Source organism: Anser anser (genome assembly GCF_964211835.1).
Source record: "Anser anser genome assembly, chromosome: 2".
Lineage (NCBI taxonomy): Eukaryota > Metazoa > Chordata > Aves > Anseriformes > Anatidae > Anser > Anser anser.
Window position 1 is genome coordinate 1,327,007 of NC_139721.1, and position 15,126 is coordinate 1,342,132.

At 59.5% G+C, this 15,126-nt stretch overlaps 1 protein-coding gene across 1 annotated transcript; it reads right to left on the bottom strand.

Moving 5' to 3' along the window:
* Positions 1 to 385: 385 nt before the first annotated feature.
* On the bottom strand, positions 386 to 13,307 carry LOC310895594 (ubiquitin carboxyl-terminal hydrolase CYLD-like). Its single transcript, XM_083827058.1, has 15 exons — positions 12,202 to 13,307; positions 11,581 to 12,040; positions 11,207 to 11,488; positions 10,917 to 10,992; positions 9,861 to 10,081; positions 9,208 to 9,361; positions 7,675 to 7,813; positions 6,905 to 7,015; positions 6,306 to 6,397; positions 5,408 to 5,474; positions 4,181 to 4,313; positions 3,762 to 3,870; positions 3,445 to 3,563; positions 2,718 to 2,937; positions 386 to 2,199 (listed from the first exon to the last, which is right to left on the bottom strand). Exons 1-15 carry the CDS (start codon positions 12,264 to 12,266, stop codon positions 2,015 to 2,017), a joined length of 2,433 nt encoding a protein of 810 aa, XP_083683184.1. The 5' UTR covers positions 12,267 to 13,307; the 3' UTR covers positions 386 to 2,014.
* Positions 13,308 to 15,126: the final 1,819 nt, after the last annotated feature.

A 15,126-nucleotide genomic window follows, 5' to 3' on the forward strand; every position in this document is an offset into this window, starting at 1 on the left:
CAAGTGTTGAGCACTGATAGCGGCTGGGGGTGACCCCGGCACGTGTTCGCATCCCTATTTTGTGGCATCCCACAACTAATTCCAGCAACAGAGCCTCTGGGGGGGGGGGGGGGGGCAGGCAGGACGGATGAAGCGACGTGTGGTTGAAGGCTTTTAATCAAAAGCCAGTCAAGAAACGTTGCATGGAACGGACGGAAAGTGCAAAGAACGAATGAAGTGCCTTCCTGAGACGGGTGTGCGCTCCTCCAACCCTGCCTGAGCTTGTAACGAAGACGTATCCGAAACTTTCCCTGGAGATTTTGAGCCCGAAAGGGCAGAAGGCGGGCACCTGCTCCTCATTCCCCAAATACCCACCCCAATAACTTGCACCCTCTCCCAGCAAAATGCTTGATAAGAGATGCTTTATTATTTTTTTCTCTCCATTGCTTAGATCCTTGCAGCATACGTTGATGGGAAAAACAAAACAAAACAAAACGCAAAATATTGCCTGATTGTGTCCTGTTTCTAAAAAAAAAAAACCATCAGGCTGGAGCACAGCGCTGCCGTGGTACAGCTGGGCCTGCGCTCTGTAAGGCACTCTAACTTTGCACTTTAAAAGAGGAAAAAAAAACCACTTTTTGTTATTAAACCTGCGCGCAGTACTCCTGGAAAGAGGCTGGCCTGAGTTCCTACACGGTAACGAACAAAAAGGACCGCGGAACAGACAGGAAAAGACAGCGAGACTGCCCGCGAGGCTCAGAAACAGGGTCACGGCCTCAGGGTCACAGCCTTCCCCGTCCTTGTGCACCGACGGCCGCGGCTCTCCTGCAACCACCGACTCACCGAAGGGTGGGAGCCTGTGGGAGCTAAACCGGCCGGCAGCGTTCCCAAAAAAATACCTGTTATTAACCGGGCTTCATTACACTGCATCCATCCTTCGAACCTGGCTCAAACGGCCCACAGCGCTGAGCCCCCGGCCAGCTTCCCGCTGCCCTGCCAGCACCTGCTTAACCGCAGACGGCTCGTAACTCGCAAAATTTAAACGGTTTAACTTAAAGGACACCTCTTCCCACTCAGGGACCCCTCATCCTTCCCGCTGCCGCGGCAAAGAAAAACGTAAAAAGTGCTCATTCTTCCGTTTTTGCCCTTGAAGTCGTTGTTGCTGTTTGGCAGGGATCTCAGAAGCGGATGCAAAGACGGGACAGCAAGTGGGAGAAGGGACGTTCGAACGCCTCCGAACCCACAGCAATAACGTAGGCTTCACAAAAAGGTGACGGCGTACCTCGTGCTCACCTGCTGTTCCTCTGCTCCATTTTTTTTCCCTAAGTTTGTTCCTACAGAAATGCGTGTTTCCGAGCGTATTTGCAGCCCACGGCATCCCCCGTTAACCCCGTGGCGGAAAATAAGGGACGGTGGGTAAAAGTGCCAGAGGTATTAGGGCCGGATAAGGGAAGCGAAGACAGTTCAGGGACCCAGCTTTGGGTGCGGGATCGCATCCCAGACCCCCCCCCAAGGAAAACCCTGCTCCTGGCACATCTCAGCCACGCAGCCGCTCCTGCTTCTCTCGCCCCGCGGGTCCCCACGAGGAAGTGCCGCGCAGGGCGAGGCCGCGGGTTTTCCTCTGGGTCTTTGCGGACCCGAGGGTAACTCCTCGAGTTTTGATTCGAGATGCTGGTCCTCGGCGCGGGAGGGAAAGGGCGTGGGGAGGGCCCTGAGGCAGGGCAGAGCTGCCGAGTACCTGCGGAGGAAGGAGGTAGGAAGAAGGAAGGTAGGAATGAGAGAATTTGAGCGTAAAGAGCTCCCGAGTCCAGGCCTGCGGGAAGTACCGACTCTCTCCCGCTAAAGCCCGGCGTGGGATTTACGAACCCAGCCGGGCTCCCGTAGCCAGCCTGACAGCAGACGCCGGGAGAGGTAAGAAGAGGCGAGGAGAGGCAGAAGTGCAAGCTCGGTGCACCCAGGCTCCGGCTGCTTTCACCCGTCGCAGGCTGCGGGGCCACCCCAAGCTCGCGTCCCTGACACTGGCCCCAAGACGGTGTCACTTGTAAAGCGCCATCTTCTTGCTCTGATACATGTACATGTAGGCGTCGCAGAAGAGGCGTTTGGCCACCCCGTCCATGTCCCGGGGCTGCTCCAGGGCCAGCACAGCCAGCGGCAAGTCCAGGTATTTGGCGACTTCGGGGCACAGCGTCACCGTGGGGATGTTGAAGCCGTTCTCATCGCCTAAACCAGGGAAAGGAAGAGAAGCCCAAGTCCAAAGCGTGGCCCAGAGGACGAGTACCCACAGCTCCAGCAGTTACCACCGCACCCGGCGGTAAGTCAAAGCCTCAGCCGGGAGACCTGGGGGCCAGCACGAGGCAGGAGAGGAGCCGCCAGTCCCCGCTGGCTCGGGAAGTCCCCAGCCTGAACGCAGCCGGGGACGAGAGCGCCAGGAGCAACCCTCGGATATCCCTGGCCCGGTCCCGCTCTTCTCTGGGGTTGGCTTAAATGGATACTGGCGGCACTGGGATCCTAATTCACGTATGGGGGGTCAGAGGAAAGGGCTGTCCTTTGTTACACAGAGCTGCGATTCCCTAGCAGCCTGCATTCCCTCCGAAAACCCCGTGCTCCTTTCAGGCACGGCGCAGAACCTCCCTGACGCTGCCCCGCCGCAGAGCGGCACCCGCGCCGCTCGCCCTACACCGCGCACCCCCCGCGTGGCCCCCCTCCAAGCGCCAAGCGCCCCCGCGCCGCGTCCTCACCGTGCCTGTCAGCCATGCTGTCGAAGAACATCCAGTGCTCGTTCTCGGGGCCGTATTTAACGAAGGAGACGTAGTGACTGGTCTCAATGCAGAGCACGGCGAAGAGCTCCATCTTCTCGCGGGGGACCCGCTGGCTACCCTGGGGGCTCCGGCACTGAAACTCCTCCGGGACGCGCAGCCTGGTCGGCTTGTGGGCTCTGCGGCGGTAGTGGGAGTGAACCTGAGGGAAGACGGCGGGGTGGCAGCGCTGAGCGGGCAGGGCTGAGCCTGGCCCTGCTGGAAAAAGGAGCGCGCAGGGCTCAGGCCTCCAGTCCGTGCTCCGCTCGTCCGCCTTCCACTCGGCTGGCTCCCGCCCGCGTGCCAGGGAACAGCAACGCGGTGGCAGGCCGACAGCGGGAAGGCGAGAGGGGAGCCCGCTGCCCCCCCGAGGGGGGCCAGAAAGATGTAACGGTGCTCTCACGAGGCAGCGTGGAGGACCCGGCACCCGGTCTGTGCAGGATCGGTGCTGGCTGAGGCTCCGTGTAACGTACGAGGGCTCAGCGCCACGTCCCGCTCACGTGGCTGATTGAGCTGGTGGGACCGAAGCGCAGGAGGGAGCCCCTCTGCGCCCAACCTGACCGCCCGCAGGGGCAGCGAGGGGAACGTGGGCATTTTGGGGGGGGGGGGGGGTTAATCTGCTGTCGGTCACCCCCGGCAGACGTCACGAGCACCCGAAGAGGCTGAATACCTGTTTGGAGCAGGTGCCGCAGAACTGCTTCAGGCCCGTAGGTGCAAATATCTTGTCCTTGAAACACCCCGAGCACTCCAGGGTGGCGACGTCGCCACACACGCAGCACTCCCTGGGACCTGCAGAGGCGAAAGGGGGCGAGAGGACGCATCTCCTCTCAGCCTCACCTGGAACCCCTGCAGAACTGAAGCGTTCGGGGGACGGGAATCACACCACGACCCCACCTCAGCTCCTGCTCACAACCCGAAGAGACCGGACCCCGTCTCCCGGCTACCCGCAGTCCCGGACGCCAGCTTTACCACCGCCTAACGACTTACTGTCGAGCAGCAGGTCGGTGATGTCCAGCTCCAAGGAAGGGATGATCTTGCTGAACATTTTGTATTCCTTTCCAAATCGCGGCATTTGGATAATGAAGCAAGACGGGATCTGGAAAAACCAAGGCAAACGAGTCACCGTCCCAGACGAGGCGAATCCCAGAGACTTTTGTCTTTGCCCCGCTCCTGGGAGGAAAGGCTTTCCGCTCGGGTTATTCGTGAGAACCGAGAGCAGCAGGGAAAGCACGCCCCTCTTCCCAGGTCGAACCCCCTGAGACATCTCTCAGGTTGCAGCCAAGCATCCTGCTGCTCTGCCGTGTTAGGTGTAAGGCGCACCGGATCCACTGGCAGGCACAGGCACGGCGGAGAAAGCAAGAAAGAGGCAGCAGATGGCAACGAAGACGGAAAGGAGCTGGGCTCACCTCCACTAGCTTCTGGTCGTAGGTCAGGAAGGAATGTTCCACTAACTGCTGTACATCGGGAACCACCAGGTCCTCCTGTTTGTCCATAATTATCTGGTAGCAGTAACAGTCCAGCCCCTCGTGGCCTCCGGACCTGCAAGAAGCGGTCACGGGGCTCGTTCACGGGGTGCCGCAAACATCTGAGCTCTCAGGGGACGACTGGTTTTGTCCCGCAAGAGTTTCCGGGCCCAAGGCAGCAAGGGCTGCGAGGTGTAAGGCTGACACGAAGCACTTTTTCCACTCAGAAATACTGAATACGTGTCACGAGAGGAGGGGATGAGCGTCGCTGTCAGTCTCGCTCCCCAACGCAGCGGGACATTCCGCTCCTACGAGCACAACGCGGTTTCCCCTCTCATCTTGATATTAAAGAGATTTCGGTAGTTTTAGACAAACTGCTGATGGAGCACGACCAGCAAACTCCTTCTCAAACGAAGGACCTGTTTATAACTGCACGCACAAAACCCGCGGAGCAAGGCTTCAGGCATTCAGAAGGTGAGCTGTGAGCAGCCCTCCCACCAGCCCTGCACCCCTGAACCGGCAGAGAAAGGATTTCCTTCAGCTGCCCCCCTGCAGGGGAGCTGCAGCACAGAGCTCCCTTTGTGCTCAGCCTTTGCGAGCGCTCCACAACGTGAGGCTTGGCTAGCGGCCCCACAAACGAGCACAGACATCGAACAATCCCCTTCTATGCTTCCGAGCAGCCCGGTTGTTTTGGGCTTCCCCCAGCCTCTCATCCTCTTTGTAGAGTCCCGAGAAACTGGGACTGCATCCACAGGCTCCCTGTCTGAGAGGCTGTAGGATCGGAGCCAGCTTGACAGCCTGGACGCATCCCAAACGCATCCCAGGGCGGTCAGACAGTGCCGGCTCCGCGCTGGAGACGGACTCCACGTTTCTCGAGCCGCTGCTGTCCTTGCCTAAGGCCGGCACGAGTTTTTTCAGCATTTTCCAAAGGTGGCACCTCCAGGGAGAACTTAAAGGTGTCTTTTCCCGGATGGCCCACCCGGGACGAGCCGACAACAAGCAAGATCACGGACCACAGCTAACGGAGAGCAGGAGAGAGCTGAGCACAGATCCCTGAGCTCTGCCTCCGCGGCCCTGCAGAGGAGGTGCAGGTAACACCTGGTGGTTGTGAGGCGAAGAACTCACGAGCCAGGCCTAGGGGAATTGCACCGCTGGGACACGGGTACTTACTGCAGTTTCAGGAGCGGCTCTATCCCCAGGATCTTCTGCATTATGAGGCTGAGGAACTCCTCGGGATCTGGAAGGGCAGAGAAAAGCGCGGGTCACTCCACGGATGTTAATGAGCAGCCAATACCAGGAGTGTGAATTCAGAGAGAAGTCAGGGACGGCTGCAGAAATTCAAGAAACCAAAGAGTAACTAAACCGTCCCCGGCTAAAATAAATACGCAACAGTACAGAACCACAGGTGCTGCTCGGTGACGAGATACCCGCTGTTTCTAGAAGAATCAATGCCACTCGTTTGCTATCTGGAAACCCAGGGCTTGTTGCACTGACGTTTGGCACAGTCTGCTTCGGTGTCATAAGCTACACAGAACTTTGCTGAGCACGGACGGGGACGTAGCAACAGAAATCAGAGAGGCGGGCTCCAGATGTAGCCGTTTTCTGTCTTATTTTAACCAGACTGGTGTCTCTGAGGGACCCCAAGTAACTTATCGGAGCTCAAAAGAGAAATTGATCTTGGCACAACGATAAAACCGCGCTGGATTCTGGCAGGGACGCCAGGGACGGATTTATCAGGGCGAACTCAAAGTATAAAGGTCAAGGAAATCTCCCTTATTGAAATTCCGCTCACAGGGTTCGTCCTCTCCCCTCCCGGCAGCAGCTGCCACCAGTTAGGAGGTGGCGGAGAGACCCAGCAACCCTCATCTTTCCAGCAGACAAACGTCGGTTGAGAGGCACGGGGAAGCTCTTGAAAGCTAAAAACGGGCGCGTGAGATGTTTTCACACAAACGAACGGCACAGCTCGCGCGCATCAACGCCCGTGCACGGCCGAAGCGTGCAATTAAGCCGTCAGTTTGGTGCCCGGCTGAGGCAGCACCCACCGAGGCAGCCCGGGGAAGCACGTCACCTTTCTCAGCGTTGGTAAAGCTCGAGCATTTGCCCTTCTCGGTTAACTGCTCCCTAAGGTGCATCACGCTCCGAGCCTTGACGAAGCCGGTCCTAGAAACAAGAAGCGGCCACAGATGATCTCTCCGGTGCGCTGAAAAACCCCAGCGCCACAGAAGGTGCCAGGGTTGTCTTTCTGCGGGCAGCGCGGCCCCAAGGAGGGCGCTAATGTCTTAGCCTTACGCAGAAGCAGCGCTGCGTGCCTCTCCCACGCCTAGCAAGGGAGGAGGAGGAAAAAACTGCTGTCTTTAATAAAAGGTCCAGAGAACTCGGCTCTCACGCCGTGGTTTGTCCCCATCCACCCTGGCACTGCATGCCGCCTTTGGGGCTGTTGATGAAAGCAATGCCGTCGCTTCAGCAGGTCCAGGGTTTCCCCGCAGAGGTGGTCTCAGGGCCAGGAACCCCCCCCCCCTTTAGTCCTTCCACCAAGAAGTGCAGCTCGCAGGGCTTCCTTCGGAGCGGGGGGAGCTCGTACGCGTGCAGTGAAGCGCTGCGACAGCATTGCAGCGAGGGGAAGGGAACAACTGGAAGAGGTGGGGTATTCCCTCGCGCCATACTCACTTTCGGAGGGGATTAACGATCTCCTCCCGCAGGATGTCCTGCACGTTCCTGTCACACAGCGTGAAAGGCGTGAAGAGCATGGAGTCCAGCACGGACGTGCAGGAGAAGAGGCTGGGAAGAGAGCAGAGGGCCGGGTAAGTCCGACGGGTTTGCAGCAGCAGTCAGAACCAAACCCCTGTGCTCAGCGACAGGCGGTGGCTTTTAATTTCCGACAATCCACGCACGCCGATTACAGAGGGGTGAGTGTGACAGCGCACCTCCGCAGCGAGATAAACCAGATCTGCCTTAACGAACGCTCGCTGTAAGCAAGGAAGCAGCTCGGAGAGAATGAAAGCTCGTACTTTGCAGCCAAAACCGCTCAGGGGGGGCACCACTGAGTCTTTTCGGCTCCAAAACACTGCCGCACAGCGAAAGCTGGGCCTTCCCGGATGGTTTCTGTGAAATATGCTGCCAGCCACTGCCTCCTCCGGTGATGGAATCAGCACGGTCCAGTTCGGAGAGCTACGACGTCTCACCACCCTGCCTGACAGACACGCGGTGCCTTAGGCACTCACGAGGGTGCCTCAGTGCCCGAGAACCTCAGAGGTTAGGAAGGAGGGCAGGAGGCAGCACGCCTCGAGGCCGCATCCCCACGCAGCTATTTTCTGGTGCGCGCCAAATTTCCAGCCACCCGGGGGGGGTCCTGCGAAGCGCTGCGGCGCGGGGCTCTGCCCAAACGCGAAGCGATTGCTCGAGAAAACGCCGCCGCCGCCGCCCGAGCGGGCCCTCACCTGAAGAGAGCCGCGTCCACGTAGCAGGAGTTGCAGTGCCCTTGGATCCCTTTCATCCGCCCTCGCAGGACGGACACCGCTTCCTCATCCCTGAGGGGAGGAAAACTGACGGGAGCGTGGGGGAGAGCTTCGCGCCCGCCTGCAAGAGAAGCGACACAAGCGGCCCCCCTTTAGCCTCCCACCTCGCCGGCGTCCATCCTGCCCTACCCCAGCGCCCCGAAGGCCTGCTCGGAGGCCAGCGCAGCGCCACTCTGCGCCGCTCCCGCCGGGACCGAACCGCGCTGGGACGGAAATCGGTCTCTTCGGTCGTTCGGCTGCTGGAAACGGGGACGAAACCTGCCCTTCCTCCCCGGAGCCAGGCCCCAGCGACCCACACCGCCTCTGCCACCGCTACGCCGAGCACGACGAGGACGGAAAGACAGGCAGGCTGGCGCTGCGCTACATGCAAGCTCTTTGGAAAGAGCTTTAAAGTGTCCTGCATCATTTTAAATCCTTTAAAACGGCCCACGTCCCACCAGCCACCCTAGAAGGTTAAAGTCGATTTCTCAGTCTGGTGTTTTTTGGTTTCTTCAGCGTTGTCCCCTTACAATCCCATCTCCTCTTTTCAGCAGGTCCTTAAGACAATCCTCCCTGTCCCCGTCCCCCGTTTCTGGGCAATCCCTACGGGAATCCTGTCTTTTTATTTACAGTGATCTCATTTACAACCTCTCAGCGGCTAGTTCATGTCATCTCCTCTGCTTTGGAGGCATCTCTTCCTATTTAAATGACAGCGCTGACCTGTTCTTTCCTCTGTCTTCTTGTCAACGCGTTAGCACATCGAACTCTACATTAAAATGGGTTTAATACTCCCGCTTCCCAAACTTCCCTTTATTTCTCAGCCCCCAGGTACCATTACCTCCTGGCAGCCCGGCCCCAGGCCCGATTTACCCCCTCCTGCTCTCCACAGCCACATGCACAGTCTGCGACCGCAACGCTTGACGGACGGCACCGTGGCTAGGCCCTACAGCTCTAACACTTGCCCGTGTTCAGGTCTCAGTAACACAAGACCTTTTCTTCTGCCTTGAGAGCCACGGGAAGAGCCCTAGCCTACCTGCAGCGCTCACAACGCCACGCAAAGGCTTGCTTTGGGCCTCTCTGTGATCCTATGACATGTCAGGAAGCGACAGCAGAAGCGTTTGGATTGGAAGGGACCTTAAAGATCGTCCCAATTCCAACCAGCCTCCCTTCTCCCACAAAACCCATGCCACAGAAGCCTCATTTTTAGGGCTACCCTCAACACGTTGCCCTACATCCAATGCTTCAGCCCACGGAGTTCCAGCCTCTCTTATCCTGACGTTGAACTCCTTCCCACCTCTCACACCCGCGGGGCGTCCCCTACGAAGGCCCCCACGGCGACCTCACCGTCCCTAAAACCAGGAACGCTGCAAGGAAACAACGAGGATGAAACCGCTGGCCAAGACACCGCACGCACGGCCCCTCCGTAGCCTGCTTCGTCCCAGCACGGCACCGTGCCCCCTCTCCCAGCGAACTTACCGTCGTCCACGAGGTTCAGGTCGCCGCCGCGCGAGCACTGGAAGCGAACGTCAGGCTGGCAGGACTGCAGCTTCACGAAGAGGCCGCGCTTCGGAGCGCAGTGGAAGTAGTATTTGCCCAGCCATTCGCCGGCGGTGACCCCCTTATCTTCATCCTGGGGAAAAAAAAAAAAACATTGAGGGGTAACACGAGAGCGGGTTTTATATGAGGCAGGTGCGATTTCCCACAAGGCCGTTTAAGATTTTAAGAGGCGCGTACAAGTTTGGGCCTGGCTCGCTGGCTGTTTTCACTCGCTCTGGTTATATTTTAAACTTATTGACCCCACGTGCAGGATTCGCGATTATTCTGCCCCACGCTCCAGTAACTGCTCCCGAAGGCAGCGAACAAGGGGGCGCGCAGCCCTCCCTGCGCCAACCCACCCAATTCACTCGGGATCAGGTGTCTATGCCCTCCCAGCCCAAACTCTGACACATCAGAGGCCCGGCTCCGCTCTGGCTGCGAGACACAGTCACGAGCTGAAGGTCTCCAGAGAGAAGAGCGACCAAGATTTGCGTGTTTCGGTTCGCAGCCTCACAGCAGGAAATACTTCGAGAATATCCCGAGCTGGGAGGGACCCCTGAGGACCACCGAGTCCGACCCCGTTTGCTCCTTACCAGTTCAACTCCTGCCATTTTGTGCTTGATCTGGGGCAGGTACCCGAGCCAGCGGATGATTCCAAACACTTGATTTCCCTTGTCCAAGGTGATCTGGACCATGGAGTTCACCTCCAAGGGGGGGTTCCCACTCTCGCCCTCCTCGCCGCTCTCGCTCGCCTGCCTTTTCATCTGCTTCGAGTGTCCCAAGCCCACGTCGGATTCGAACGTTGAAAAAACACCTGGGAGGCGAGGCAGGACGCCGGGAGAGACAGGAAGGCAACGCTTAATGACAGGCACCTCTGCGTCTCATCGCTGTCCCCCTAAGAGCAGGTCCATTTTGAAATTACAGGCCCGATGCACAAGCACAAAGCCGATCGCCCGGGCCGCAAGGTGTAACTCTCAGGAAGCGTTTCGCTGACACGGCCAAGCTGGTCTAACAGCTTGCTGAGGCCGAGGGGAGGCGATTCCACCCCTCGCTTCCTTGCTCCCTCCAGCCCCGGAGCTAATGCAGCCCTTCGCAGAGCCGTTTCGGGCTACCGAAATGGCGGAGGGGCGTCTCCAGGTTATTTTTCCTGCCTTTAGTGAGATTAACCAACGGGAAGTCCAACGACAGCTCCCCTTGGTCCGGCCCTGACTTCTGCACAGCATTTCTTGACGTCAACAGAGAGCCCCACTGATCTGGTGGCTTGCCCAGTGACTCACAGCGCCACTGCCGGCGTCTGTGCCTTCCTGGGATCGTTTGGCATCAGCACGAGGCCATGCTCCACCTTCTCCAGCTAAATTAAAGACTCTTTAGCCCGTGGAGCTTTCTGTCCCAGGAAATACTTATGTGCTGCGACCAGAACCTCTCTTCTTCTTCCCGATGAACAGGAGGCTCAGCTCCAGGTGCCCAATGCAAAGCACGCTGCGACGAACTTGAGATGTTTCTACGGACCTTCCGAGCCTCCCGATTTAATTAGCTTGGGCTAGGGGAAGTTTTTTTGGACCCTCAGCTCACGGGTAACCCGCAGAGAGGAGCTAAACGCTGCCTCCATAAGAACACGCACGGTGTAGACACGCCTGACGACGACCTACTTTGAGAGAGCAGGTTTTCCTTCACGACGGAGTCCATGGGGATTTCTCTGAAGATGTCGGTCGTTCCTTCTTCTTCCTGAAAGGCGCAAAGAACACATCGGCGAAGCGGTTGGAACGCGAACCAGTTTTTCAAACGGGCCCGAAGAGCCTGCACGCAACCCCACGTCCCTTTTGGACCTTGCTTCCACTCCTCTTTACGGCCTCGCTATTACACAATTTAAAACGAGCGGGGGAAAAAAAAAAACCAAACACAAAAGATAAAGAGGAAAAGGCAGCAAGGCTGCTCTTACCGGGCAAACCTTGACGAACCACTGGGATCCCTCCCTGTAAACCGCCATCGCTATTCCTTTCGTCAGGACCTCGTCCACGTAGAAGCTAACCGCGTCTCCCACCTTCACGGGCACCGCCTCCTCCGCGTCCAGTTTGGGCTTCTGCTTCCCGTAGCCGTCACCCGGGGCGGGAGTGAACTGCACTCTGCTGAGGGGCAGGAAGATCCCGCAGCCTGGCTTACACTTGAAATATTCGGTGCCGTGGTAAGATCCGTCGCTGCGCCCTCGGTTTTCCCCCTCGCCCTGAAAAGACGCCAGAAAGGCTCGTCGCGTCGATGAGCGGGAGGGGGCAAAGCGGCAGGCTTGCTTTATTTTTTTTTTTTTTGCCCGCTCACCTGCAACTCCACGCCGAAGAAAACCGGGGACAAGGCAGCCGAGGCGCTTTTGTGAATGCTCCCGACGTAGCGGACGACGCCAGGGAAGTGCTGCCGGTCGATCTCCGCCGTCACCTTCTGGCCTGGCACGGCTTGCAGGGCCGCCTCGAGGCTCAGCCTCTCCAGGAAGCAGTCCAAGCGCTCGCTGGGGCCGCCGATGCCCAGGAGGAGGGCGGCCACCTCCTTGCGCACCGGCTGCAGGATCTCCACGTTGACGGTGACGGTGGAGCCGTCGTCCAGCATGACGACTTTGAGGAAACGAGCCGAGGGCCGGTCGGCGAAGCTGCGCAGGTAGCTCCTCTCGCTGCAGAAGCACATGTTGCCGGATTTGAAGTACTTGCTGCCGTAGGCGCAGTCTTCCGTCAGGATGTAGTAGCAGTTGCCGTCCCCCACCGAAGGCAGGAGGCTCATCGTCGTTGCCCTGAGTTGTGGGAAACAAAGAGAGCCACGTTAGGGACAACACGCGGGCGCTGCTGGAGGATAACGTCGGGTTGGAAGAGGTTTCGGGAGGCCTCGACCTCAGCCCTGCGCTCAGGCAGCTTCCTCGAGCCCTCGTCCATCTGAATTTTTGAGTACCCTCACCGACAGGAGACCGCGCAGCCCGTTCTTAGTTCCAGCACCAAACCGCTCTCCCGGCGAGGAAACATCCCTCCGAACCTACCCCCAAATTCCCCCCCGTTCCTGCTCGTCCCCTCCCCGCGCACCCGCGGGACGTCGGGCTCATCGCGTCGTTTAGCCCTGCCTTCTCCTGCAGCTTGCTCGCAGGTAAACGGGCGAGCTTCTGCCTCTTTAAAATCCCCCCCCCCCAAAAAAAGCCGCTTCTGGTCTGCGAACGGAGCTCCTCAGCGCTGCCTTACCGCAGGCAAATACTGCGACCGCACGCAGAGCGTGGAAACCACCTCGGTACTACCTTAGGATCCCCAAGATCACCGCTTGAAAAGCAAACACGTCTAGATTAATGAAATACCCGGGGTAATAAAGCACATTTTTGCCCACAGCTTTTCGGCCAAGTCCATCGCATTCATGTAATTGACCCCTCTCCGCTTCCCAGCTGACTGACGGCAGATAGAAACAGGACCCAGGCTTCTTGTTCTAACGTTAAAAGGGACGTTAAAAGGGACATTAAGAGGGACGTTAAAAGGGATGTTAAAAGGGACGTTAAAAGTTCTTAAAACTTCAAAGCGGAGGGAGGAGGAATCGAGCAGCTGCGTTAAGGGAAGTGGAAGCACTTGCCGCGGCAGGAAACGTGAAGACAGAAAAATAAACGAGAGGGGCTGCAGGCAGAGCCGGAGCTCGGCACCGCTGGGCACCGGGCAAGAGAGTCTGGAAGTATTAGGGGAAAAAAAAAAAAATCCCCGCTCGCGTTGAAAAATCCCCCGATGCCCGCTCGCATCCCGGAGGTTTCCTGCTGGTTTGCGCCCCGGGGGGACGTCCCCCTTTTCTCTCCTATTTCCTCGCCTTCACAGGCGGGGAGGTGGCTGAGAACTACTGTCCCCAAGCGTCCCCTCTGCCATCCCCATGTCCCCAGGGGTCGCCTCTTTCACCCACCTGCCCTGCAGGGACACCTCTGCCACCCTGCTGCCCCCAAGGGTCCCCTCTTTCACCCACCTGCCCCCGGGGAACCCTCTGTCCCCTGCAGCTCCCAAGGGTCCCCTGTGACCCTCTGCTGTCCCCAGGGGTCCCCTGTCCCCCTGCTGCCCCCAGGGCCCCCCTCTGCCCCTCTACTGTCCCCAAGGGCCCCCCTCTGCCACCCACCTGTCCCCAAGGGCCCCCTCTTTCACACTCCTGTCCCCAATGGTCCCCTGTCCCCTTGTTGCCCCCAGGGCCCCCCTCTGCCCCTCTGCTGTCCCCAAGGCCCCCCTCTGCCACCCCAATGTCCCCAAGGCCCCCCCCCGCCACCCCCCCTGTCCCCAGGGGTCCCCTCAGCCCCTCCGGGGGCGCCTCAGGGCGGCCCCAGCGATGCCGCCCGGTGTCCCCCGGTGTCCCCCTGCGTCCCCCGGTGTCCCCGTGTCCCCCCCCGGTGTCCCCGTGTCCCCCCCCGGTGTCCCCGTGCCCCCCCCCGGTGTCCCCGTGCCCCCCCCCCGCTCCTCACCGCCCCCCGGCAGCGGCCCCGCACGCCGGCACTTCCGGTCCGCCCCGTCACAACCACCGCCGCCGGGCGGCCAGCCAATAGGAAGCGGCCGGCGGAGCCACGGGTGTCCAATGAGGGCCGAGGGGGCGGGACCGCGCCGCCTTTAGCCCCGCCCCCCCCTCGGGGGTGCTGTGGTGCCATGGCCCCGTAGCCCAGTGGCCCCGTAGCCCTGTGGCTCCAGGGCCCTGTACCACATAGTTCCGTAGCCCTGTGTCCCCATAGCTCTGTGTCCTGTGTCCCCATAGCCCCATAGCCCTGTGTCCCCATAGCCCTGTGGCCCCGTATCCCGGTGTCCCCAGGGTCCTGTGGCCCCATAACCCTATGCCACATAGTCCCATAGCCCCGCGTCCCCATGGCCCCGCGTCCCCATGGCCCCGTATTCCTGTGTCCCCATGGCCCTATGCCACATAGTCCCATAGCACTGTGTCCCCATAGCTCTGTCCCCTGTGTCCTCATGGCCCCATATCCCTGTGTCCCCCTAGTCAGATGTCCCCAGGGTCCTGTGTCCCCATAACCCTATGCCACATGGCCTCATAGCCCTGTGTCCCCATAGCTCTGTGTCCTGCGTCCCCAAGGCCTGACCCTGTGCCCCCATGGCTCTGTATCCCTGCGTTCCCATAACCCTGTGTCCCCCTGGCCCCGTATCCCTGTGTCCCCATACTCAGCTGTCCCCAGGGTCCTGTGGCTCCATAACCCTAAGCCACATGGTCCCATAGCCCTCTGTCCCCATAGCTCTGTGTCCTGCGTCCCCATGGCCTGACCCTGTGCCTCCATGGCCCCGTTTCCCTGTGTCCCCAGGGTCCTGTGGCCCCATAACCCTATGCCACATAGTCCCATAGCCCTGTGTCCCCATAGCTCTGTGTCCTGTGTCCCCATGGCCTGACCCTGTGCCCCCACGGCCCCGTATCCCTGTGTCCCCATAGCCCTGTGGCCCCATAACCCTATGCCACATAGTCCCATAGCCCCGTGTCCCCATGGCCCCATATCCCTGTGTCCCCCTAGTCAGGTGTCCCCAGGGTCCTGTGTCCCCACAACCCTATCCCGCATAGTCCCACAGCCCTGTGTCCCCCTGGCCTGTCCCCTGTGTTCCCATGGCCCCATATCCCTGTGTCCCCACAGCCAGGTGTCCCCATGGTCTTGTGTCCACATGGCCCTATGCCCCTTAGTCCCACAGCTCCGTGTCCCCATAGCTTTGTGTCCTGTGCCCCCATAGTCCTGTGTCCCCATGGACCTGTGTCCCTATGGCCCTATGCCACAAAGTCCCACAGGCCTGTGTCCCCATGGCCTGTCCCCTGTGTCCCCATGGCCCCGTTTCCCTGTGTCCCCATGGCCCTATGCCACATAGTCCCATAGCACTGTGTCCCCGTAGCTTTGTC